A 27,301-nucleotide genomic window follows, 5' to 3' on the forward strand; every position below is an offset into this window, starting at 1 on the left:
GCTGTTTCAGACACCATCCGCTTTTTATTTTGTTTTTTTAAATTGGTTTGGTTTGGTTTTTGCTACCCGGCACTCTGAAAAGAAGCAGCCACTGACATCTTAATTTCTTAATGCAGATGAGGGTAGCTTTGGAGCACCAGGGCTGCAAACCACCAGTCATCCCTGCTGATGCCCCGCTGATGTGTGCATCCTACTGCCCCACGTAAGCTCAGGGGCTGAGTGGTGGGTCAGGCCAGGGAAGAGAACATGTTGCCCAGGGCCTTATCAAACCAAGTGACAGCTCTGCTCCAGAGTTTTGCTCAACATTGCTTGAATGCAGGCAGTTCCACTGGGCTTCTGGTATTTTATTCTAATGTGTGATACTTTTTCCCCCTGAAGGGTAGTCAGGAACACTACAGTGCAGCTGTGTTTCCTCTCCAGATTTGCCACTTAGCCATTCACACGTAGCATTCATCACCCAGCAGTCTATTCTGCTCCATAATTCTAATATATTTTGTAATCTGAAAGTACTTCTATTATTAGCATGTAAATGTGTAAACGAAATACCACTGTATGAAAATCCTTGTTTAACAGGAGAATATCCTTGTTTGATCCCATTAATTTTGGATCAAAATTCTGAAAGGGGGAGAGCGTTTTTAAAGAAACCATGCTTCTGTGGAAATCAAGTATAGTTTTGTTACTTAACATTTGTGTTAGTAAAGTTCTGAAGAACAGAGCCCTGGAGTGGAGAGCGCGTCTGTTCTTAAGAGACCAGCTGCAGAACCGCACTCAGTAGCCAAGGGTGCGCTATTGCTCTTTCCTCAGATAACTCTTTCTTTCAGAATGCAGCTGGGACCCAGCCCAGCTGTGATTCTGCCAGGAAAGCATGTGTCCTTGATCACTTACAGATGTGAAACAACTTCCAAATATGGCAAAAGAATTACTGCAAAAATCATACCATTATCATTAGGATTTAGCAGACAGTAGGCTCCTTTCCAATTTGCACTGTTCAAACTAGGCATGAGGACATTTTAAGATGGTCAAAGTTTCCTTACTGTTACTGTTTTTAAAAAATGTGAAGACATTGTTGGTCACAGCAAACTTTTTGCTCAGGTTTATAAAGAATAGTGGAAAAGCATAAAAGAAATTCCAAGGTGGTATGTGTGGTTATGTTTAACATTTTCATTTTAGAGAGGCTAAAGCCTAGAACAGGGGTAGGCCACATGAAACCCTCCAGATGTTTTGGACCTCATAAGCATGGTATTATGGGAGTTGTAGTCCAAAATTTCTGAAAGGTACCAGATTGCCTCCCAGTGGCCTATATCATCTTTGGAAGACCATTTGTTTTATTTTTCCCTTATCGTGGATTTTTTCCCCAGCCCCTGCCCTGCCCCCCAGCCAGGCTTGAGTAGACATTTTACGGAACAAGATGCTGGCAAACTGGGGCCCATACTCCAGTGTAATTATTAGGGAGTGCATGTGTATTAGGATCAATGACATCTTCCCTCAGAACATGGCAGCTGTTTTTACATTACATAGCAGGAGAATTGTGGTAAGTAACACCTAAATATTGAGTTCAGGTACAAGACAACCATGACTACAGTTAGGGTGCCTGCTGTATCTCTATGACTGCCTGGGAGTGAAGGCAGAGATCAAGAGGGTGACGTGGATGAAAAAGCAGTGGATCTCCAAAAAGGCTTCTATGCCTTTTAATATAGCCCTATGCTTTCCCACAGAATTAGGTATGACAAGGAAGAGCGATGTCCTGCACACAGTCAGTGCTCCCCCTAACAGAGACCAGTGTGGGGTTGGCTGCAAGAAACCTTGTCCATGCTCACTCATGAAAGGCTCGCCAAGTCACTTTGTCACAACCTAAACTACCTGTAGAGAGTGGCTTCAGCAAGAATGAATTAGATAAAAATTGAGTATAAAGCATGTTGCATATTAAAAAGTGATGGTTTGGATCCAAACTCAAGTCATAATTACAGTACACTGATGACTGACTTAAATCCCTTTGTTTCCATGGGTCTACGCTGAGTATGACTAAGTCTGGATCAAACACAATGAATAATAAAGTCCATAATGCTGAAGGCAGCCCTGCTCCAGAGTTAAGCTAACTGATTTCTGTCTTTTCAAGTTTTATTTGACCCCTTTGCCTAAGTGAGATCACTGGACTGGACTGAAGCAGATCTCAAATTTGCAAATACGTTTTTTTGTCTCAAATTATACTATTGGTACAATGTTTTTATCTTCACAATACCTCTAGCATATCTTGTCTAAATATTTCAGTTAAGTCACTTCATACTACAGAAGCACCATTTAAAGTTTTATGGAATTTAAATCCTCCAAATGTTGTGCTAATTTTCTAATATGTTGTTTCCCTACTTGCATTTTTAAAACATGCCTACAAGAGCTGCTGAAAACAATAGGCATGCATATATCATATTTCTGCTTATATGCTGCTTCAGTCATATGAAACCAGTAAGTCTGAGGGCATTCAAATGTATGAAATTTGGCTCCATCAAACCAACTATGAACCAGTTCTTAGTATTCAGAATTGTCAACAATTCTGAATACTAAGAATACTTCTGCTGCTACATTTATTTTTATTAACTCCTTTCTTCTCACCTTTGAGTGATTATAATTATTGTTAACCATCAATCAGTTAAACCTGAAATCCTCTCAGTATTTGATCATTTAGATTTCTTATTCACCCTATTCCTGGGCTTTAAGTTAAACTTTATCCTCTCAGCTTTTATCCCTGTATAGTAGATTTAAGACATTCATTTGCTCAAGCATCCTAACACACCCCAGAAATGTCTTGACTAAGCAAGGCTTTGTCAACAAGGGTCTCTCATGCCTAAATTCAATTCCTTTGCATCATACTGGCACTAGAGGGATGGAGATATGACCTGCATATAAGTGGTATGATGAGAAGAAGCAGTGGAATATTAAGCCCCCTTCAGTCATTCTCCCTCACACAGTTATCATTGCATGAGGGTTCTTGCTCACCCCTCCACCACCCGTGCATTGAGGAGGGAAGGTCTGAAATGGGGGAGTGCTTCGTGCATGTAGGCTCCCCATGAGATTTAGAACCCTAATAGCGTATAGCACCCAAGTCCTGCTCCAGACCTTCCTCCTCCCAATGCAGGATGGAAGATGGAGGAGCCTATGAGGGTGGCCCTGCCCTCCTCCTCACACCATTAAAATAATGCAAAGAGAGAATGCTTGAAAAGGGCTTTGCTTACCAATTTAAAAGAATTCCAGAATAGATTATAACATTGGTAGACTAGGTATGAATCTTACCGTTAAGTATGGATGTTGGCTTGTTTTAAGAAAATAACCCAATTTTGTGAAGGTAAAACCCAAATTGTTCATGTTTGGCATGAGTTAATTTAATTGTGCTAACTACGCAGATATTATTTTATTGACTGCAGACACAAACTCTATTCAACATCAGCCAAGCTGTTTGAAATAGTCTCTGCACCCCCATTCTAATTACAATAGGAGAAAAGTTGAGAGAAAAACTGAAAATGGCTCATAGGATAATGGGAGGAAGTAAAGAGATCAGGAAAGAGAGAGAAACTGGGACTGTAATCCAATGCACACTTACTTAGAGTGAGCCCCATTGACCACAGTTGGATTCACTTCTGAATAAACATCCATAGAATCAAGCTAAATGCTCATGAGGACTGACAGAGCTTGCAGAGTAAAAACATTTCTTCTTCAAACATCACCCTGAGGGTGCAATCCTGTGGCCACTAGTCAGTGACTAGACAGCCATAGGATAGGTCAGTTCCTGGGAACCAACCCCCACTCCCTCCTGCACCACCTTATAGGCAGCGCGGATCAGCTCTGCACTCATAAGAACAGTGTGGAGTGGCAAAAATGGGGCATTCCCAGGGGTGGGCCAGGGCAGGGAGGTCAGAAATGCCAGTATGACACATCCTGTGTATCATCCGGCTGCCGCTTCCTGCGCTCCAAGGTCCCATGGCTCAACAGCCAAAATTGGCTGCCTAGCTGAGAAAGCCAGGTGGGGGGAGCAAGGAGGAGATCCGCTCCTCATCACTTCTCCCTCCCTGCACTGGATAGGCAGTTACCCCCAGGCTCAGAGGCAACCATCGATCCAGATAGGATCGCTCCCTCTGTGTCTTTTACTCTTGTCTTTGACACCTATTTAAAACTCCTTTTATTTGGAACAAGGATAAGCAGAGATGTGTGTTGGGAGGGGGGGGTGTTTAAGGACAGAAAGTTAAGAAGAGACAGATCAAGACTGGGACACCACATAGGGAAAGCCAAAATTGTGCATAAAGTAGAACTGCTTTGCCCAAGCAAAGACCCAGGCCTGATCTGGAAACATTTATAGCCAGACAAGGAACCAGTGGGCTGCCAGGAGAAGATGGGGTCATGCTGGGACCTGGGATGACACAATTGCCTCTTACTTTCTCCACTCTGCTGCCAGCTGATCCTGACAGTTGGAAACCTAGAGCTAGTGCTCCAGGAGAGATATGTATCCAAGATGGGCCTGTAAACTACAGACAGAAAATTGTAAGTCTATGCAAAACACAGTACAGCTGCTCTGGAAATGGGGCCAGCTATATGAATCCCATTTTCCCCCATGAGCATGCAAAATTCAGTTTTAGTAGCTTGTACTAGAAGAGTTTATCACAAGAGGATTCAAGTCTATTATCTTAAATATTCTTATGAGAGTTCCGTCATGGTAATGCAACGCTGCCCATTTTACCCATTAGCCATCTAAACACTCCTCTTACAGTATTGCAAGATGCTTCATCAGATAATTCAGAATCATAGTGTCAGACCTTATACAAAAACCTAGCTTAAAGTCCGTGGCTGCAATGTAGCCAATGCAAATATATAAGGGCAGATAACAAATATTCAATTTCAAATAATGTTGTAATGAAATTCAATTATGCTTTGGTTCAAAATCACAACCCCTAGAAGCACAACTGTATTTGAGGAAAGTAACGGCACAACTGAACTGAGCGAACAACATTTTCAAAATGGGCTGGTTTGTTTCATGACTCACCAGCTAGTGCTGCAGTTCAGCTGAAACACACTGTGTGTTCCCTCCCCTCTGGAACGAAGGAGAGCTCCAGCTCCTGCTACATCCACAACCTCCTCTCCGCCTGAATTCCCTACCCTTCTCCCTTCACTCTAAACTCAGGGACAGAGTAGAAACTTACTAAAAAATTGCCAACTAGGAGAAATTGTCTCCCTCTGATTCTAACACACACACACACCCCCTTTCTCCCACATTTGACTTCAAGCCTCGGTAAATGGTAACTACGCTCCTTGCAAGATGAGGTTAGCCTACTTTTTCCTCACCTTCCTGCTTCAGGACTGTTTTCTGTTGAGAAGGGTACTTGGTCAAGGGACAGAAATATCCAACAGAATGGTAACTTTTCAAGGTAAGAATATATTTTCATAATGTGTTGTTTTCTCCTATCATATGTCTGCCTTCTGATGACGCTGAAACGATTAGCTACATATATGTGCCCATAATGCAGTTATGCATTTGCTGTATTATTTCAGAACAGACCTTTTCAGTTAACTTGTCATGCTAACCTCTAAGTTTATCAGAACTCTACAGATATGAAAATTAGTTATAGGATAGTGGTATACTCGCCATGATGGCAAAGAAGGGGCATGCATCATGCAGACTTTTATTTTTACTTTTTGATCAGAGGACTTTCTCTCTGTTACATTGTTGTAATATAAACCAGGGCAGCATATAAAGAAAATAAGGTATGTTGTGGCATTTTTAAAATATTCTGCAAATACCTCACTAGAGTTTCAAAACAGCAAAGTGGTATTCCCCTTTTGTGTCAAACAACCCTTTGAAGAATTGCTGAGAATAATTATACTGCCCTTTTTTGATGAAGAAATAGGCATAAATAATTTCAGTCTCCAAGTACTGAGCATTATGTGTTTGGAGATAAAACAAACTCTCATGATAAAAATACCTTGAAAATGAATACTCAGAAGTGACCACTTTTCAACACTGAACAATAAGGCTAAAAAGGCAGAAAATTTTTTTTTTCCTTTTTTGTTTAACCCTGTTTCAAATCAAATGGTGTGAAAGAGAAACAATAAAGAAGGGTGGTTTGTATATTCCTTTGGCGTAGTAAATGTTTACTGTATCCATCTATTTATATTACGCAAAGTAACTATTGGCACATTCTACCTCAGACTTCAAATTTTTCAGTTTCCCTCTGAAAGGAATGCTGTACTAAATCCCTCAGGCAGAGTCTTATCAACTAAACATGGCAATAGAGCTTTTCAGAACTCTGATATCTGTGTAGACATGTGTACATGGATGGCCCTGCCCCTGAAACCCATATTTGAGGTGATGTCTGCACAGGGGCTTTTGCAAGATTGGGTGTACTTCATGTGCACAGGCTCTGTGATTGCGCAATTTACACCTTCCATTCTTGGAGGGTATGGATTGTGTGTTCAGAGCCTTTGTGCATAGGCCCTCAATGCAGATATCACCTTGAGTGCATGGAGTTTGGGGGAATGGCAAGGGGATGGGATCAGCAGGTACAATTCCAATCCCATCCTCCACATGTAGACATCCACACAGATTAACCATCTGCACAGGGTTAGTGACCATTTCTGATGTGTGTTATATGTTATAGATGATGTTTATCATAGTAAAGATGTTGGGATTTGGGACAGTACTTCTAGCATGCGCAGTGGCTCTCTTCTCTTTCCCTTTAACAGCAGATCCTCATGCCAGAAACTCCTTTTGAAACTCCTCTGAGTTTCAGAAGCAAGTTACCATGTGTTGTGGGGTGGTCCGGTGGTCTGTATGTGTGATGCTTGAGAAACACAAGGGGCAGGCCCTCCTGGGTGTACAGAGCTAGTCATGTGGGCCTCTGGATTGTGGCCTACACGTCTGGATTTATTCATAGGTAAATGTGTTTATATATATTATTTTGTGATTTCTACCATGGTCCTGTAAGTTGGTTAATTATTTTTATCTTCATATAGAAGATGGAAGGGTGGGTGAGGTTAAGGGAGAGCGACTTGTCTTAGGCCACCAAACAAATTCACAGGAGAGGCAGGACATCCTGATTGGTAGCTTAAGCTGCAACTTTAAGCACACTTACTAGTGAGTAAGCCCCACTGAACACAGTGGGACTTACTTCTGAGTAATTATGCAGAGGATTGTATTGTTAGTCTCTTAGCTGCTACAGTACAAATGCCCTCCATATAACTCAGGTGTCACCATGATGCATTAAGAGTTCCTGGAGGATCTTGTAAAAGGTACACTTTTTTTTAAACTGTCTCTTTCTGATTTTGAACAGATTGCCCTGTGGATCTATTTTTCGTCCTGGATACCTCTGAGAGTGTTGCCTTAAGGATAAAGCCTTTTGGGGCCTTGGTTGATCAGATCAAGCTATTCACCAACCGATTTATTGATAAATTAACTGACAGGTATATATTTATAAAGTGATATTTCTTGCACTTGGAAGTCATACAACAAACATTGCTACATTGGACCAGTATTTGGGAAGTTCTCTCACTGTGCCATCCCATCCCTTGTCTACCGCCCCCTCTCTCTCACACACACACACACAGACACACACACACCTGAAGCAGAAGAAAAATGATTTCCAGAGCAGTGCTCTGGAGAGCAAGAATGGGCAAGCAGACTCTGGAGGGCCAGATGATGCTGAGGGCTGCATGAAAACGTCAGCTGAGATTCTGAGAAACATATATTTACGTGGGTTTTATACTTACTAGCAGTTGCTTGAGGTTCTTGCTACTTTCCCCTAAGTATCAGACTGAGAGGGATGTTCTGCACTCTCTGGCTCTAAACTGCAGGTGGTGGTGGTGCTATTCCCTTTTTAAATGCCTGCTCTAAAAGTCTGCTGGTCATAAGTTTCCATGTAAGAGAACTATTTTATGTTCTGTTCCCTGTTACATGTTCACACTCATGTAAGGGCATGGAAGGCATCTTTCATATCTTATTATGGATGAAATTGTTACCTTTTTATTGACCCTGCTCTTGTGCCTGTAACAGCATTCCGAAATATAAGTTATGGTGATAAGTTATGGGGAAAGCTACATTTCTGTGTGGCAGGCAAGACTTCTTAAAAAGAAGTGGCAACTCTAATAGCTCAAATATTTGTTTTTCAAAATTGTTGCATTTACTGCTTATCTGAATCAGATGCCTGTCTGACACATACTTTTAAATGCATCTAAAATTGCTTGGTGTGTAGTAGCCCTGGCCCAACATTTTCCTTGTTGCAGGGTTAGAGGAAAACATCGTGAAGGGGGCTGGGGTTGTCAGCCTTTTTATTGGCCCTTTTGGTGCTTTTAACCATTAACATTCAAAGGCAGCCTCAGGCTCAGAGGCAGAAATTAAGTCGTGAAGCATTTGTGTGGCATGGAGATAAACTGATGAGAAAAGCTTTGCCTGCTGTAAGTCTGCATGCCAAGCCATTGCTAGAGGGATAGGAGCAAACTAGTTGAAAAATGGCTGGCAACTCTAGATCCCATCATGTATTGAATTTGTACATTATGAAATCCTGTCTTGAAGCCTCTCATGTTTGCATTGCTTTGGCTATGTCCCGCAAGTGTGTGTGTGTGTGTGTGTGTGTGTGTTGATACAATACAATAGTTTGCAATGTCACACCATGCCTGGCCTGAAAGCCAGTTTATGTTTGGTGCTGCCCACTTTCCCAGAGCTGACTCTGCCAGAACAGATGGAGGAGGCAGGACATGGGTTAAACCCCCATCTGCCAAGCAATTTGTAGTGGAGCAAGCTGGAAAGCAAGAGTGAACCAGCAGTGTCTGGAGAGCAAGTTGATGATGAGGGTTGCATGAAATTAGACCGAGGGCTGCATGTGGCCCTCGGGCTGCAGGTTCCCCATGCAGGCTGCAAGAAGCAAAGCAGACAACTATGTCCCTCTTAATACTGATCATTGCAGATTTGTAGTAGCTGTCAAACCAGGGATTGCATGTAATGTCTCACAGGTTTTGCAAATATTCAGTAGGGATGTCAGAGAATTTCTCCACGAATCTCGGGGAGGCCGAATGCCAGCACATTCGGCCCCCCGAAATTGGTGGAGAAACGGTCTGCCCCCCCCCGCCCCCACCCCCGGGATGGGACTTACCTTGTTCGAATGTCCCTGGCGGCAGTGGCAGCTCCGGCGGCTGCGGCCAGTCTTCCGACCGGCTGCCACCGCTGCCATTTCCAAATAAAAACAAACAAAAAACAAACAAACGTGATAGGCTACGTAAAGATTTACGTAGCCTATCACGGCTAGATTTTTAAAAAACACCGTGATAGGCTAGGTAAATGTTTACGTAGCCTATCACGGCTGACTGCAGGGACGCAAACGGCAGCGGCTACGGCCGCCGCCATTTGCGTCCCGGCAGGAGAGGAGGTTTCGCGGCCGGAGGGACAGGGCGCCTCCCCCCCAGCCAGAATTTCAGGGGGGAGGGATGGGGCACCTCCCCCCCGGCCAGAATTTCTGGGGGAGGGGCGGAGCACCTCCCCCCCACTGCAAATCAAGCTTCGGGATCAGGTAAGTGACTTTCGTACATCCCTAATATTCAGCAATTTCACATGAAAAAAATTCAAAGTTTAGCTGATAGGCTTTTGTTGTTGTTTTTTCAATAATTTTCAAATAATTATAGTATTATTTGATTTATGAGAATTTAAAGGAAAGATAATTGAGTTCTGGGTATTAAAAGATTAGACCTCATCTCATAATGGAGGGTGTAATCCCTCACAATGAAGGATTAAAAAGAGGTGATATGGGACCAAGGAAAAGAATTTACATGGTTACTGATGAAATTACTATTGTTTGAACATACAATCTATGCCCTGACAGTCAGAGAGAAGAGAAAGGTGGGAAAGACAGTTAAAGGCTTCCTGAAACTTCTCCAAGTGAGCCATAATGACAGGATGGCCTTTCAGACATGGTCATATTTCCAATAGAACTACCATCTAATCCAGCAATCCTTAAAACAAGGGAAAACATTTGGATTTACAGATTGGACACAGTGACTCCAAATGCCCTGGGAATTCCATCCACAGCACTAACATTCTATAACGGGGTGTGGGGGGCAGGGCTCTGTTTCTGTTCGTATATTAACTGTCACTGATGAAGGCAGAAGTCGGAGTGTACGAGAACTTTGTTTCTGTTCACTATTCAGGTGAACACCGAACAACACAAACTGTTCATGACCCCAAACATGAACATGAGCAGGAGCACAATTCCTGGGAAATTTTAGCAATTTCCCCAACTTGCGTTTGTACCTGAAAGTGCGCACTTATGCAAGTGCTCACTTCCAAAAATGCACACTTGCACAAGCACACACTTAAAAAATGCACACTTGTGCAAGTGTGCACTTGAGCAAATGTGCACTCGCCCCCCAGTCTGTATTTTCATGCTTTAGCCTATGGGAGAAAAGTGCACATTTTGGACAGGCACTTTTTAAAATGTGCAGTTTTCCTGATCTAAAATGTTGTGAAATGAGCTTTGACGAAGAATTTGGAAGAGCTCAATGAGCTTGAACATCACATGTTCACCCATCCCAGGTAGAAGCCGAAACATTTGATAAAAACTAAAACATTTACATATACTCCTGTCTCGCCAATTGCTTTATTGTATATAATGCATTCACGCACATGCATGCCAGGGGTGCAAAACCTAAGGAAGTGTTCTCCCTTCCGTTACAGATACTATCGGTGTGACCGGAATTTAGTGTGGAATGCTGGAGCCTTGCATTACAGTGACGAGGTGGAGCTGATCAAGGAACTCACCCGCATGCCCAATGGGCGAGCTGAGTTGAAGAACAGAGTGTCTTCAGTAGTTTCTATTGGGAAAGGAACCTACACGGACTGTGCCATCAAAAGAGGGATTGAAGAGCTACTCGTTGGGTAAGTGGGAACCATAATTTTCTCATGCTGTCAACAGAGGAAGAGAAAAGTGAGGGGAGGAGAGCTAACAGCCTGCCAGCCCGGCAAGCGAACTGAGCCATTCATGCCTCTGAGAGCTAGCCACTGCTGCCCTGTCCACATAGGCCTATTAACTATAGAAAGCAAAAATCTTAAGATAGTTAGAATTCTGGGTACAATTTTGCAACAAATTATAGTTCAGATTTCTGGTGCAGAATTTGAAACAAAGCACATTCCTATCCTTTCATTGTCGGTGTATGCAGAAAACTTTGGAAATGTGAGATCTCAGAAGCTACTTTGTTTCAGATGTGTCTTGGATACATTTGTTCTTCAGCACTCTCTACTATTTCTTATGGATTCCATTCCTTGATGTACATCTGTGCCCCTCAAAGGCCCCCTTCACTCCCACACACATGCACACACGTCACAAGCACTCGACCAGGAGCACTCCCCAAAACAAGTGCCCCTGCTTGTGAGCAGGACTGAGGCAAGCCCTGGGAAGGTCCACTCTGTATTGAGGCTCTGCGAGCAGTAGGGTAGTGGCAAATTCAGAAGTGGAGGGTCCCTTCATGACAGTCACAGCCACGCCCCCTCACAGCCACGCCCCCTTCTAAGATCATACAACCTTGTAAGATTATACAATACAAAAGAGCTTTCAGTCACTTGAGTATCTGGTCACCCGGCCTAATTCAGAATTATTAAAAGGTCCATTTGAAAAGAAAACACACACACACAAATTCATGTACAGCAACTTGCTAGAAAATGTTATTTGGTTAATCATAGAGTAGTAGGGTTGGAAGGGGCCTACAAGATCATAGATTCCAACCCCCTGCTCAATGCAGGAATCCAGGTCAGAGCATCCCTGACTGGTGGCTGTCCAGCCTCGCTTTGAATGCCTCCAGTGTGGGAGAGCCCACCACCTCCCTAGGTCATTGGTTCCATTGTCGTATTGCTCTAACAGTCAGGAAGTTTTTCCTGATGTTCAGCTGGAATCTGGCTTCCTGTCACTTGAGCCCATTATTCCGTGTCCTGCATTCTGGGATGATCGAGAAGAGATCTTGGCCTTCCTCTCTGTGACAACTTTTCAAGGACTTGAAGAGCGCTATCCTATCTCCCCTCAGTCCTCTCTTCTCAAGGCTAAACATGCCCAGTTCTTTCAGCCTCTCTTCACAGGGCTTTGTTTCCAGTCCCCTGATCATCTTGATTGCCTTCCTCTGAACCCTCTCCAGCTTGTCTGCATCCTTCTTAAAGTGTGGTGCCCAGAACTGGGCACAGTACTCCAGATGAGGCCTAACCAGTGCTGAGTAGAGGGGAACTAGTACTTCCCAGGATTTGGAAGCTATGCTTCTATTAACGCAGCCCAAAATAGCATTGGCGTTTTTTGAAGCCACATCACATTGTTGGCTCATATTCAGCTTGTGATCTACAACAAGTTCAAGATCCCTCTCACTTGTAGTGTTGTTGAGCCACATATCCCCCATCTTGTAACTGTGCTCCGAGGCAGCGTGGACAAGGGGGGAGGTCGGTTTTCTGGGAACCGACCTCAGAACGCGAGCTCCAATAGACAGTGTCTATACTGCTCAACAGTGTCTAGCGGGCCAAAGGACTGCTCTCTAAAAGATGGATCTTAAAGACGATGATCCCAGCCAAAGCGACCAGCCTGAGCATCTGCTTAAAAGCGCGTGGGGGGGGGGTCTGGAATAACACATCTCCTAATGATCTAATTGACAGGGGTCATAAACGAAATCTACCTTAATTATACGGATGACATTCAAAGTCAGACTCACTCCCCCTACTTGATCATCCTGCACTCTGGGATGATCAAGAAGAGATCCTGGCCTTCCTCTCTGTGACAACCTTTCAAGTTTCAAGTACTTGAAGAGCACTATCATATCTCCCCTCAGTCCTCTCTTCTCAAGGGTAAACATGCCCAGTTCTTTCAGTCTCTCTTCATAGGGCTTTGCTTCCAGTCCCCTGATCATCTTTGTTGCCCTCCTCTGAACCCTCTCCAGCTTGTCTGCATCCTTCTTAAAGTGTGGTGCCCAGAACGGGACACAATACTCCAGATGAGGCCTAACCAGTGCTGAGTAGAGGGGAACTAGTACTTCCCGGGATTTGGAAGCTATGCTTCTATTAATGCAGTGATCCTTCTCGCTTGTAGTATTGTTGAGCCACGTATCCCCCATCTTGTAACTGTGCATTTGGTTTCTTTTTCCTAGGTGCAGAATTTGGCATTTATCCCTATTAAATGTCATTCTGTTGTTTTCTGCCCAGCGCTCCAGTCTATCCAGATCACTTTGAATTTTGTTTCTGTCTTCCAAGGTACTAGCTATCCCTCCCAATTTTGTGTCATCTGCAAATTTGATCAGCATTCCCTGCACCTCCTCCTCCAAGTCATTAATAAAAATGTTGAAGAGCACTGGGCCCAGGACTGAGCCCTCTGGTACCCCACTCATTACCTCTCCCCAGTTTGAGAAGGTCCCATTGATAAGCAGTCTTTGAGTCCGATTCTGTAGCCAACTGTGGATCCACCGGATCGTGTTTCATCTAGCCCACTTTGACCTAATTCGCTCATCAGGATATCATGGGGCACTTTGTCAAAAGTTTTGCTGAAGTCGAGGTATATGATGTCCACAGCATTCCCACAGTCCACAAGGGAGGTTGCCTAATCAAAAAATGAGATCAGATTCATCTGGCAGGATTTGTTCTTGACAAATCCATGTTGACTTTGAGTAATCACTGCATTGTTTTCAAGGTGCTTACAAATAGATTGCTTTAGAATCTGCTTCAGAATTTTCCCAGGGATTGATGTCAGTCTGACTGGTCCATAGTTCCCAGGTTCCTCCTTTTTACCCTTTTTGAAGATAGGGACAACATTAGCCCTCCTCCAGTCATCTGGCACTTCCCCCGTCCTCCATGATTTCTCAAGAGAATAGACAGCGGCTCTGAGAGCTCTTCTGCCAGTTCCTTTATTACTCTAGGATGCAGTTCATCTGGCCCTGGAGATCTGAACTCATTCCAAGTAATTAGATGTTCCTTGACCATATGCCTATCCATCTCAAGCTGCAATCCTGCCCCTTCAGCCTGTACCTTGCCTTTGCCAGGGGGGTCATAGACCCTCTTTTGGGAGAAGACTGAGCCAAAGTAGGAATTGAGCACTTCTGCCTTTTCTTTGTCATCTGTTATCATTTTGCCATCCTTATTTAATAGCTGAACCACCATTTCTTTCCTCTGTCCTTTACTTTGCACATAGCTGAAGAAAGCCTTTTTGTTGCTTTTACCATCCCCTGCTAACCTCAGCTCGTTCTCAGCTTTAGCCTTCCTGACACCATCCCTGCAATTCTGTGCTACCTGCCTGTACTCTTCCATTGTTGCTTGGCCTTCTTTCCGCTTCCTATATTTGTGCTTTTTTGTTTTCAGGTCATCTCTAGGCTTTTTGTGAAGCCACACTGGCATCTGTTGTCTTCCACCTTTTTTTCTTGTTGGAATTGTTTGTAATTGTGCCTTGAGAATTTCCTTTTTTAAAAGCTCCCACACATCTTGGACTCCTTTTCTTGTTAGAGTCGCTTGCTATGGGACCTTACTGATCATTGTTCTGAGTTTATTAAAATCAGCTTTCCTAAAATCCAGGGTTTGGCTGCACTTGGCTTTTGCTTCCTTTAGAACCATGAACTCAAGAACAACATGGTCGCTTTCCCCCAGAGTTCCTGTAACTGCTACTTTATCCACTAAGTCATCTCTGTTGGTTAGGGTCAAGTCAATTATAGCCGATCCTCTAGTTCCTACCTCTACTTTCTGTAGGAGGAAGTTATACACCACACAAGTCAGGAATTTCCTAGAGGGGGCCATGTTTTGCAGAATTTGTCTCCCAACAAATATTGGGGAAATTGAAGTCCCCCATTACTACTACATCATGCTTCCTTGGAACATCGGCTATTTGCTTTTCAAAAGTTTCATTGTTGTCTTCTCCTTGATTAGGTGGCCGGTAGTAGATGCCGACCACCAGGTTCCTTTTATTCTTTGCTCCATATATTTTAACTCAGATGCTCTGATGACATTCAGTTCCATTCCCCCCACCCCACCTGGAAGTATGTTCCTGCCAAGTGAATTATAAAGGTGTAGTGCACTCATTCGTGGGTCCCTGCACAGACCAAAGCCAGTTCCTTGAAAAATCTGGGTAATCCTCCATTCACTTCTCCTTCCATTGTCATGGAGATCTCCCCCAAGTCCAATACCTTCATCACTATACCACATGGGCTTATAGCACTCCATCCATTTTCCCCATTAACTATTTGGCAAAGAATTTTGCAGTCATTAAGGATCCCTTAGGAAATAGGATTTCAGAGAAAGCTCTGTCTTGCTACAATGCTCTTTCTGAAATGCAATATATTATTTTTCTCTTAAAATGAGTTGATTCTTGATCTACCAAGCAGACAGTATGAAAACACTGTAAGCTTGATCCTGTCACACTGTCCACCAACACCATGTCATCACTTACCACCTTCATTTGGTTTCTTGGCAACAGATTTACTATACAGAATCTCCTTTAAAAATATATACTGGTTGGTCACCCTTCTAGCCTGTTATTAAAACTCCATTGGTTGGATAAGTTGATCAGCTAACACAAACCAGTGCAATTTTGTGTAATGAGACATTATGATGATGGAACATGCAATAGGCATCTACACCAGGGCAAATGTTTAGCATTATTGTGTGTTGGAGTAATGTACTTATAGAGACAGTATGGATTGCTCATCAGTAGCTGGTTTGAATTTTTCCAGAGGGTCTCATCTGAAGGAAAATAAATACCTGATTGTGGTGACAGATGGACATCCCTTGGAAGGCTACAAAGAGCCCTGTGGGGGACTGGAAGATGCTGCCAATGAAGCAAAGCATCTGGGGATCAAAGTGTTCTCCATCGCCATATCTCCAAACCATCTGGTATGAAATACACACACATGGATGTTATTAGAGCAACTGCTGTCAATAAAAAGAGGGAATCGAAGAAGGAGCAGGATAGTTAGTGGATTTGGTTGATTCTTTGGCTCTCAGTATCCCATTGTCCTGGAAAATAAGTGGTAGCCTTTGCACTAAAAATTCTAAATCATCTCCAGTAGTTCTGAAATACAGCATATCCTAAAATTATGCTGTTCAACTACAGATTCCTGGGTTGTGACTTAACAGAAAGTTAAGCTGGCCAGATTGTATAGGTATGGAAGTATAATATGTCATATGCCTTAGGACCAGGAGATGATGACTGATGATAGATAGATAGATAGATAGATAGATAGATAGACAGACTGAAATAAATATATTAATATGCAAATATAGAAAAAACCTAACACTATAATTCCTACAAAATGGCTGGTCAGATTTTTAAGTGTCTTGCAAATCTTCAGGCGAAAGTAGTTAATATAGCTGTGGAAAACCTTTGCACGTGCCCCTGCCACTGAGGCTTCCTTTGCCCATATAATGAGTGTATGACAGGAGTGGGGGCAGAAATTGGTGACAACCCTGGAAAATGTACAGAACTTTCTATATGTGCAGAAGTCTTTTCAGGCCTTGCAATGACTGCATATAGACTGGGGGCTGGAGCCTCCTGCTGCTGCTGCTATACCCCTCCCCAGTGTTTCGATTGTACCTTTGAAGGAAATCTGAAACAGCTTTCATTTAGAAGTAATTTTTGTCTTCTGTAAAGATCGCAGTGAAACAGCAGAGGAGACAATCTGTTAGCTAGGTAGGGCTCACACCACTGAAGGCTTTGTAAGTTAAAAGCTGCAACAAATTTAGAAACATGTATGGACTTGGATGCTGCTGAACCTGAACCAGACTCACACCTCACTTTTATTACAAACTGAACAGCCACAGTCTTTAAGGGCTATCAAATGTATAGCACATTACAGCCATCTAATCTTGAAATTTGAAATTCATGAATATCGGTGAGTCCAGATCTGGATGAATGTGTTAAAGCTTCCCAGCTAGATCAGAGGTGGGCAGATTTCAGGATCTCCTTTCTTTCTTACTGGAACCTCAATATCCCCCAACATACACTAAGAATTAAACTAAGTAATTAATTTCAGTGCACTAAGAATTAATGCCTTAATACATTTGTTTGTCTTTGCAGAGGCACAAGACTCTCTGTTGTTTTTACTAAGAATTAAATAATTCTGAGCCCAGGAATTTGTTTGAGTAGCAGAACTGAATGGAACTCACAGCCCTCCCAGATTAATATCCATTCCTGGGTGCCCCAAGCTCTCTTCATTTCAGCTTTATAATTTGAGGAGGGGGAAATCATTCTGTTGCTGCTACTGTTAGAACAATTGAGAGTCTGAAATCCTTGCTGATCTTTATTTTTATTTATTAAATTTATTAATCGCCCATCTGACTGGTCACCCAGCCACTCTGGGCGATGTACAACCCACCATAAAACAATTTAAAACAATAATATTTTACCATAATTTTTTTTTTTAAATACCCTAACCCACCCCAAATGCCTGCCTGAACAACCACGTTTTTAATGCACGACGGAAGCTCATTAAAGAGGGGGCATGACGGAGTTCCCTAGGGAGGGAGTTCCACAGAGTGGGGGCCACCACAGAGAAGGCCCTCTCCCTCGTCCCCACCAGTCTAGCTGTCCTGGCTGATGGGACAGAGAGACGGCCATCTGAGGCTGATCTTGTTAAGCGGCCTGTCTGGTGTTGCTGGAGGCGCTCCTTAAGATAGGCTGGGCCGGAACCATATAGGGTTTTAAAGGTCAAAACCAACACCTTGAATTTGGCCCGGAAAACAACTGGTAACCAGTGCAACTCCTTCAGCACTGGAGTGATGTGATCTCGCCGGCGGCTGCCTTTAATCAGGCGAGCCGCCGCATTCTGTACCAGCTGCAGCTTCCGAACCGTCTTCAAGGGTAACCCCACGTAGAGCGCATTACAGTAGTCTAAACAAGAGGAGACCAGGGCATGTACTACCGATGGGAGCAGATGGTCGGGAAGGAAGGGGTGCAGCCGCCGTATAAGATGGAGTTGATACAGCGCTGTCCGGCTCACAGCTGACACCTGAGCCTCCATGGACAGCTGGGAGTCCAAAATGACCCCCAGGCTGCAGACCTGGTCTTTCAAGGGTAGCCGTACCCCATTCAACACCAGGTCAACATCCCCCAGCCTCCTCTTGTCTCCCACCAAAAGTACCTCGGTCTTGTAAGGGTTCAGCTTCAGCTTATTCGTCCCCATCCAGCCACTCACCGTCTCCAGACATTTGGACAGGGATTCTATGGCCAACCTTGGTGAAGATTTGAACGAGAGGTAGAGCTGCGTGTCATCCGCATATTGATGACACTGCACCCCAAACCTCCTGATGATAGCCCCCAGCGGCTTCACATAGATGTTAAATAGCATCGGGGAGAGGATGGAACCCTGTGGCACCCCACAAGTAAGTGGCCACGGGTCCGAAACCTCCTCTCCCAGTGCTACCCTCTGATACCTGCCGGAGAGGAAGGACCGGAACCACCGCAATACAGTGTCTCCAATGCCCAACCCCTCCAGGCGGTCCAGGAGGATACCGTGGTCAACGGTATCAAAAGCCGCTGAGAGGTCGAGGAGAACAAGGAAGGAGCATTCGCCCCTATCCAGAGCCCTCCTCATATCATCCACCAAGGCGACCAAGGCCATTTCTGTCCCATGCCCAGGCCTGAAGCCTGACTGAAATGGGTCTAGATAATCAGTTTCTTCCAAGTGTGCCTTCAACTGCACCGCCACCACCCGCTCAATCACCTTGCCCAAAAATGGCAGATTTGAGACTGGGCGAAAGTTGTTCAGAACTTGAGGATCCAAGGAGGGCTTCTTTAAGAGCGGTCTTATCACTGCCTCCTTGAGGGCTGATGGCATCACTCCCTCCTCAAGGGAGGCGTTCACCACCGCCTTGATCCCCTCACCCAGTCTCTCTCTGCAGCTCATAATGAGCCAAGATGGGCAAGGATCAAGTAAGCAGGTGGTCGGCCTTACAGATGAAAATACAGATCTATTGCAAATCACCCAGAGTTTGATTGTGGCTGTATTTTGATCTTCATGTGAAGACTGTAGTTATTTCCTTGCTCTCTCTAGACAGTTTATTATTGCAGTACCAGCAAACAGTGTAGGAATTACATCAGTTCCACAGCTGAATCCTTGAGAAACTAAGATTAGAGTAAGAAAGCATCAGTCCTTCCAAGTCTTCTGGTTTCTGATTCTGTGGCCATGTGCTCATTTTGTCCTAGGAATCCAGGCTAAGTGTGATTGCCACAGACCATACCTATCGTCGCAATTTCACAGCCACCGGTCTTTCCGCAACCCCACGTGATATTGACAATACAATTGACACCATCATTGATATGATTGTGAGTGTCCATCTTACCTCTTCCTTTTTATTTGTTCTCTGTCTAATACATTTCATAGGCTGCCCTGTTTTCTTCAGTCTCATATAATTTTTTTGTTATTATTTATTTCAGAAAAAGAATGTGGAACAAGAGGTAAGTCTTCCCAATGCACTATGTTTTCACTGAGGAATAATTTACAGCTTTGTTAATTTCCTTTATTCTATCACTATTTCCTTTCCAGCAGAACTTGGGCCCACAAGCCAAGTGTAGCTCTGAAGGCCAGGATTCTCTTTTATATTGCATGTGTGTCAGGAAACAGTAAATTACTTTTCTCACAGGAAGTTGGTGGGACAGTCATTATCCTGTGCCATACTTACAAGTTTACAGTCCCCTTTCCAGATCACAGAGGAAGCTGCAGAGACCCTACTGGCTGAACCAGTGACCTGCTCAGAATTAATCCCAGATTAAAAATATTTTTGTTATCCACTGATCAGCACTGAAGGTGCATTCTAAGGGTAGAAATGCTTGACTGGAAACTGTGAAATAGCTGAAAAAAATACCAGGGGTAATAATCTCTGGCCTATAATGCTGGCCATTTCCCTGGATTTCTGAGCAACTGTGGGAAGTGATAACATGGGATTACTCTATAGCTGGAAGTTATAGAAGGCTACCTGTCCACAAAGTTACTGCTAGTGGCAGCTGGTGCCCTCCGGCACTGGTGGGGTAGGGGAGAGGGTCACCAGAGGTGGAGCCAGTGGGTGTGTGGCCTGGATTCAATCAGCTGGCCACACACACACACACACACACACACCCCATTCACACAGAAGACACACATACAGAGAAGACAACCCTGCACAGGTTTTTCCCCCAGACTTCCTCCAATCTCTCTTCTCCTCTCTCTGCTGTGCTCCCTTCTGCAGCTGTGCTCTGGGTGGCCATGAAGAAATGCTGGTGGGTGGTCTGCACAGATCTGCACCCCATCCCAGCAAGCTGATGTTTTTTGATTGGCTAAGGGTATCTCAGAGGATGCCCATTTGTCAAAGGAAATGTTGGATCCTGCACAGGTGCAAGAGACCCAAACGTTACCATACATGGGAGGCAGGGAGAGCATTCCAAGGAGAGCATTCCTACCTCCCTAGTCCCTTTGCTGACTTTTTAGCGTCTCTGCTGGTGGAAGGATGTGCTGAGCATGTGCAGCCATCACACATGCCCAATATTCCTCTTGCCAGCAATGGTGTATATCCAAGCAATGTAACATTGCTGGGCCTTTCAGTGTACTACTTCCAATTTAGCGATCCCAGTGCTCAAATAGGTTAAGAATCACTAAACTAGTTTGCTACCTATCACGTCAAGACACATGGCACATCCAAAGCAACCCTTGGGGAACACATCAAACCCTAGTTCATTGAAAAAACATGAACGATTTTTACACTAGAATGGTAGATAAGAGTGCCTATTCTGTAAAATGTGTTAACGGAGGTGGCTCTCGCCTTCTAATGGAGTGCTTTCTCTTTATCTCTTGGCAGTGCTGCTCATATGAATGCCAGGTGAGTGGAAATGGACTGGCTTTCTAGTAATTATTGTATAATAACATAGTATTTGCATTTCTCTGCTCTAATCCCTTTCTGTTCATTGTTGTTTTAGCCCGCTCGAGGCCCCCCAGGACCAGTTGGGGATCCAGGGTATGAGGTCTGTATTTCACTCAGCTTGCAATTTCTGTAAGGCTGAGCTTAGATAAGCTACCAAGCATTTGAGTAGGATTTGAGGAGTGCACTGCCACTGAGGAGAACGTAGGGCTATGGGGAAATATGGTAATAGGAGGACATGACAGGGTGGCAGGAGGGAGATTAGATGTAAATAAATGCCATGATGTAGCAGTACTTGTCATTTGCCTAACATTGTATAGCTGAAGGGTAATGGACTGGTAAAGCTGTGTGACACTCACTGAAAGTTGCCTCTTGGAAGCATCTCTCATGTGGCAAGGTTGCACAACTTTACAACTTTACCACTCAAAAGGATTCCTGTATTTTAGCTTTCAGAGTGAAACACATGTAGTTCATAAGAATGGGGATATTCTTGGGCCCTCTTTTTCCTCATTCCATGTATTTACACAGCAGTCAGTTTTCATCATTGTATTCTAAAAACTAAATGTAAAATAGAAATTATGTCAAGACAATGTGTTTTGTTCCAGGGAGAAAGAGGGAAACCTGGCCTACCAGGAGAAAAAGGTGACGTGGGAGAGCCTGTAAGTAGCAAAGTGACATGTATTTGGGTGGGAAATATTCAAGTAAAATAAAGCTTTATTTAGGTACATGGTGTTATTGTGAAACATTCTCTAGTTGGTGTGAGGACATCTTCCTATTGGAAGGGGCAGTTCAGGGCTGATTCATACTTTATACAGCAAACCTATTTGCCTCAGTGAACAAAGTGTTAAGGGGAGATTTGTGTCAGGTGTCGTCCTCTGACGTTGACCTGTCCTCCCCAGCCCAAACATACACACACTACCTCCTGATATTAGGTTGGCAGTGACTGTGCAGGAGGCACCCCATACATGGAATGCCTTTCTCAGGGAGGCCCGCTTGGCCCCAAATCTGATGTATATGTGGTACTAGGCAAAGATCTTATTTGCACAAGCCTTCAGGCACATTATTGAAGTTGATTTTAACTGATGGCCTTATTGGCAATACTAGATATGATTATGTTGGGGCTTTTTGTTTCTTCTGCAGTTCTAATATTTAAATACTGAAGTTGGCTATCTTGTATTTTATCATCTTCCATTTTGTTGGATGATTTTATCTCCTGGGAGATTTTAACTGGTGGGCAGCATATAAATGCATAAATAAAACATGCAGTGAACACCTGCTGGGGAACAATGGCCAGTCACAGCTTTCTTGTGCGTGTCCGTCGTATTTACATCCATTCAACTGGCTTTCATATTTGACACTGTTTACTGAAGGAGAAATGTGGTATAGATGCAATGAACTTAGGCTACGTAAAACATAAATTGGCTCCCACTCATTCTTGTTCCTGACCAGTTTTGGTGAACTGCCAGAGAGCTTTGGCTATTGGGCAATATATAAATGTAATAAAATAAAATAATACAATACAATACAATAAGTGAATGCATTCACATGTTCAAGATTTTCTTGGAACAATGTGGTTTCATGTCTCTTGGGAGATTTCAGAATTTTGAATTTTCAGTGTTATAATCAGTGTTAGATGCAAACGACAATGGCCCCTTTACATCCATAATAAGACATAAGAACTGGGGAGAGGCAACGAGCAGGGTACCACAAGGCTCAGTCCTGGGCCCAGTGCTCTTCAACATTTTTATTAATGACTTGGATGAGGCGGTGCAGGGAATGCTGATCAGATTTGCAGATGACACAAAACTGGGTGGGATAGCTAATACTTTGGAAGACAGAAACAACATTCAAAGTGATCTTGATAGACTGGAGCGCTGGGCAGAAAACAACAGAAGGACGTTTAATAGGGATAAATGCCAAATTCTGCACCTAGGAAAAAGAAACCAAATGCACAGTTACAAGATGGGGGATACTTGGCCCAACAATACCAGAAGTGAGAAGGATCTTGGAATTGTTGTAGATCACAAACTGAAGTTGAGCCAACAATGTGATGTGGCTGCAAAAAAATACAAATGCTATTTTGGGCTGCATTAATAGAAGTATAGCTTTCAAATATCGGGAAGTACTAGTTCCCGTCTACTCAGCACTGGTTAGGTCTCATCTTGAGTACTGTGTCCAGTTCTGGGCACCACACTTTCAGAAGGATGCAGCCAAACTGGAGAGGGTTCAGAGGAGGTCAACTGGTATGTATAGCCTTGAGAAGAGAAGACTGAAGGGAGTTATGATAGTGCTCTTCAAGTACTCAAAAGGTTGTCACAGAGAGGAAGGCCAGCATCAATTCTCGATCATCCCATAGTACAGGACATGGGATAATGGGCTCAAGTGACAGGAAGCCAAATTCTGGCTGAACATCAGAAAAAACTTCCTGACTGTTAGAGAAATACGACAATGGAACCAATTGCGTAGGGAGGTAGTCCCACACTGTCCCACACTGGAGGCATTCAAGATGAGGCCATCAGTCAGGGATGCTCTGACTTGGATTCCTGCACTGAGCAGGGGGTTGGACTCGATGGTCTTGTAGGCCCCTTCGAACCCTACTGTTCTATGATTCATTGATTCTAAGAAGTGGCCCTTTGCATCCAGCTTATTCCACAAACAAACCACCCATGCAAAGGCAGTTTCCTTTCATGGTGCTTTTAGGACCTGCTGACTGCTGGTTTTATTAGTAATGTTCTGCTCCCAGCATTTTTATTTACTCCGCTGGTTGGATTGCGGGGGGGATTCTGTTTTTATTATGTATTGTAGTTTTAAAAATATATACTGTTGGTATATATGTTTTTTGTTTTTTCTTTTAAATGTGTGTGTTTTATAGTTTTGGAATTAATAAAAACTAACTAAAATTAATTGTAATGTTCTAAAAATGTCTGTTAATATTACCAATTTTCTGTTATGTGTGTACATTCAAATTCTTAAGAATCCACCAGTCAGATGTAATAAATCATAAAACAAAACAAAACCCTTAAGATTTTCAGTCATTAGCTGAAATTTGCTAGAGATTATTGGACCAGTTCAAATGGTAACGTCATATTGAAACAATGCAATTCATAAAGTCATATTTGAAATACCAGTAAATCTGTATATGAGTGTGATAAGCAATTCAGGATCATTAAAAGCATTTAATGATATTATTTATGTATGATCTTCCACGTCCTGTCCATGATGTGCATTTAGCTCAGGAAAAATGACACATCCTCAGACATTGTAATTGGTGACTACTGTGTTTACCAGTGAAGTGAAGTGTTCTGAATAAATGCAAGCAAAAATTCTTAGACTGCAAGTTTCTATAGACTAACCTGGTACTAAGTCCCACTGAATCCAGTGGGGCTTATTTCTGAATAGGAGTGCAATATCCAACCTCATGCAAGCAGACACCCTCTCACACCCCTCTCTCTTTTCCCCCTCTTCACCCCCTGTGCACCCCTCAGATCTCCTGTGGAGGTTCCCTGACCACCTAGAGCAGACTGGGAGGGGGGGCATATGCGGAGCTGGAATGGGGAGGGGGAATCTGTTCTACCAATGATGTCTGTTTCACCGGCAGACAGACACTACTAGATTTCGCCCAGATGCCTGCATCCAGACTTAGGGCACTTCCAAATGGAGGGCTCCTAGCACTACCATTCAAAAGGCAATGTGTAGCTATTCCATCTTTCCCTCCTTAACCATTTTTTTGTGTGTGGTTAGAAAAATGGTAGAGAGGAAATGCTTGGAAAACATGGGGGAATTACAAGTGGAAGATTATGACATTTGGACCCATGGTAAAATTCTGTGAATGAGGCAGGACAATTGCACTATTAAAGCCTCATTTGGAATGGGTCTACTCTAAGGCTATATTTCCAGTTAAAGAACTCAGATGTTTAAGATGAAGGGTTGGATCCAAACTTAGTCATACTCTGAATAAGCCCATTGAAATCAATGGGACAAGTTATTCATGACTAACTTAAAGCCCATTAATTTCAGTGGGTCTACTATAAGCATGACTAAAACTGGATCAAATCCATATAGTTTTCCAAATCCCTATTAAGCAGACAAATCTGGATGAAATACTTTTGCTTGAAAATCTTGGGATACTGGCCCATAGGAGAGAGAACCCATAACTGACTACTGAAATTAATTGAATAAATAAAAATGCTTTCTAAAGTGTAGTTTGTAACTTCTGTTGTTATTGCTTTACCCTAGGGGAAGCAAGGTGACCCAGGACCTGTTGGTTACCAAGGCATGAAGGCATGTATGAATTCCTTTATTGCGTAGCTTGACTTTCTAGAGTTAAATTTTGTCTCATACCTTAATTTATCATACTTTTTCATGTTTTTCTTCTTGTTCTGTTTAGGGAGAAAAGGGTGCTCGAGGTGACAAGGTGAGTGTGATATTGATTAACAGTGTAATCCTACAAATCCTAGAAAAAGCAAAGGCAGCCATGTTGGTTTACAAGAAAAAAAATCGATGGTCCGGAATACTTTTGTTAGGCCCAACCAAAACATCACTTAGAACTTAGATACAGTGGGCAAAATGGAAATGTAGTAGAGCAGAGAGAACCAGAGAGAGACAACCTCTGGATATAAACTCTATAAGAAGAACAGGGAAGGATATATTGGAGGAGGTGTTGCTTTGTACATCAAAGAGGGCCTAGTTTCAAGCAGAACAGAAAACCTAAAAGAAGCAGACTCCTCCACAGAAGTGCCAAAGTACTTGGACATGCTATCATCCCCCAAACCAGAACGCTCAGAGTTAGATGGAAAATTAAATCAGGGAGACATCCAAATGAGGAAGTGTTGTAATAATGAGTGACTTCAATTACCCCGAAACAGACTGGACATATGCATGTTTCAGTCATGAGAGGTTAAATTTTCCGATGCCCTAAATGACTGTGCCTTAGAACAGTTGGTTATGGGACCGACCAGAGGGGAGATGACCCTGGATTTAATCCTAAATGGTGCCACCCAGGACCTAGTGCAAGATGTGAGTCTTGTTGAACCAGTTGGAAACAATGAACGGAATGCTATAAGATTTAATACATATTTATGTGGGAAATTGCCAAGGAAGTTCAGTGCAGTCACATTTGACTTCAAAAGAAGAAACATCTCTAAAATGAGGGAACTGATAAAAAGGAAGTGGAAAGGGGGAGTCAATAGGGTTAAATCTCTTCAAATGCTTGGAGGTTACTCAAAACCACAATAATAGAAGCTCAGCTAGCATGTATACTGCAAGTTAGGAAAGGTAACACCAAGTCCAAGAGCTCATCAGTATGGTTAATGAGCAGTGTCAGGTAAGCTATTAGAAAAAAGAAGGCTTTCTTAAGAAAATGTAAGTCCAAATGAGGAGAATAAAAAGGAACACCAACTTGCACAAAGAAAACGCAAGCAGATTTTGAGGAGTATATAACTAAAAGCATTAATACCACCAATAAAAATATTTAAATATATCAGAAGTAGGAAATCAGCTAGGGAGGCAGTTGGACTGTTGGATAACAACATGAATTAAAGGAGTTCTAAGGGAAGATAAGAAGATTGTGGAGAAGCTCAATGAATTCTGTCATCTGTCTTCAGTGTAGAAAATATAGGACAGATACCTGTGCTTGAACGGATGTTTTCAGGAAGGGAGCGTGAGGAACTGAGGCAAACAGTGGTGACAAAAGATTAAGTTCTCAATCTTATTGCCAAGTTGAAAGGTAATGAATCATGAGGCCCAGATGGTATCCATCCTAGAGTACTTAAAGAACTTAAACGTGAAATTGCTGAACTTCTAACAAAAATATGTAACAAGATCTGCACCAGAGGACGGGAGAATGGACAACATAATGCCAGTTTTTAAAAAGGGATCCAGGAGGATCTGGGAAATTACAGGCTGGTTAGCTTAACATCTGTTCTGGGTAAATTGGTTGAAAGCATTATTAAAGATAAAATTATTATGCATGTAGAAGGACAAGTTCTGCTGAAAAAGAATCAGCATGGCTTTCACAAACGTAAATCCTGTCTTGCTAACCCTTTAGAGTTCTTTGAGAGTGTCAGTAAACATGTGGACAAGGGAGATCTGGTAGACACTGTTTGCTTGGACTTCCGAAAGGTTTTGATGAAGTCCCTCACCAAAGACTTCTGACTGAGAAAATTTAGCAGTCATGGGATAAGAGGAGAGATCCTCTGATGGATCAGTAACTGGTTAAAGAACAGAAAACAGACAGCAGGAATACAGGGTAAATTATCCCAACGAAGGAGAATTCAATGTAAGCAGTTCAGTGTAAGCAAGTATAATGTGATGCATGTTGGGGGCAAAAAATCCCAACATCACATATACACTGATGGGATCTGAGCTAGCCCTGAGTCTGACTGAACAAGAAAGAAATCTTGGGGTTGTTGTGGACAGCTTGATGAAAATGTCAACACAGTGTGCAGC

General features: G+C 43.1%; 1 protein-coding gene across 1 annotated transcript in view; it reads left to right on the forward strand.

The window, feature by feature from the left end:
• The first annotated feature begins 5,076 nt into the window (after positions 1–5,076).
• The window catches only part of COL6A1 (collagen type VI alpha 1 chain), an 81,091-nt gene continuing 58,866 nt past the window's right edge, over positions 5,077–27,301 (forward strand). The window contains exons 1-11 of the mRNA XM_084820351.1: positions 5,077–5,408; positions 7,311–7,440; positions 10,700–10,900; positions 15,700–15,859; positions 19,170–19,289; positions 19,401–19,421; positions 20,795–20,815; positions 20,913–20,957; positions 21,460–21,513; positions 25,091–25,135; positions 25,242–25,268. Of these exons, the coding sequence (XP_084676477.1) occupies positions 5,300–5,408; positions 7,311–7,440; positions 10,700–10,900; positions 15,700–15,859; positions 19,170–19,289; positions 19,401–19,421; positions 20,795–20,815; positions 20,913–20,957; positions 21,460–21,513; positions 25,091–25,135; positions 25,242–25,268 (933 nt within the window). The 5' untranslated portion in view covers positions 5,077–5,299. The remainder of the gene's footprint in view (positions 5,409–7,310; positions 7,441–10,699; positions 10,901–15,699; positions 15,860–19,169; positions 19,290–19,400; positions 19,422–20,794; positions 20,816–20,912; positions 20,958–21,459; positions 21,514–25,090; positions 25,136–25,241; positions 25,269–27,301) is intronic.

The sequence above is a fragment of the Heloderma suspectum genome, chromosome 1 (genome assembly GCF_057233095.1).
Source record: "Heloderma suspectum isolate Gila_16-S chromosome 1, 16-S_ref, whole genome shotgun sequence".
Taxonomy (NCBI): Eukaryota; Metazoa; Chordata; class Lepidosauria; order Squamata; family Helodermatidae; genus Heloderma; species Heloderma suspectum.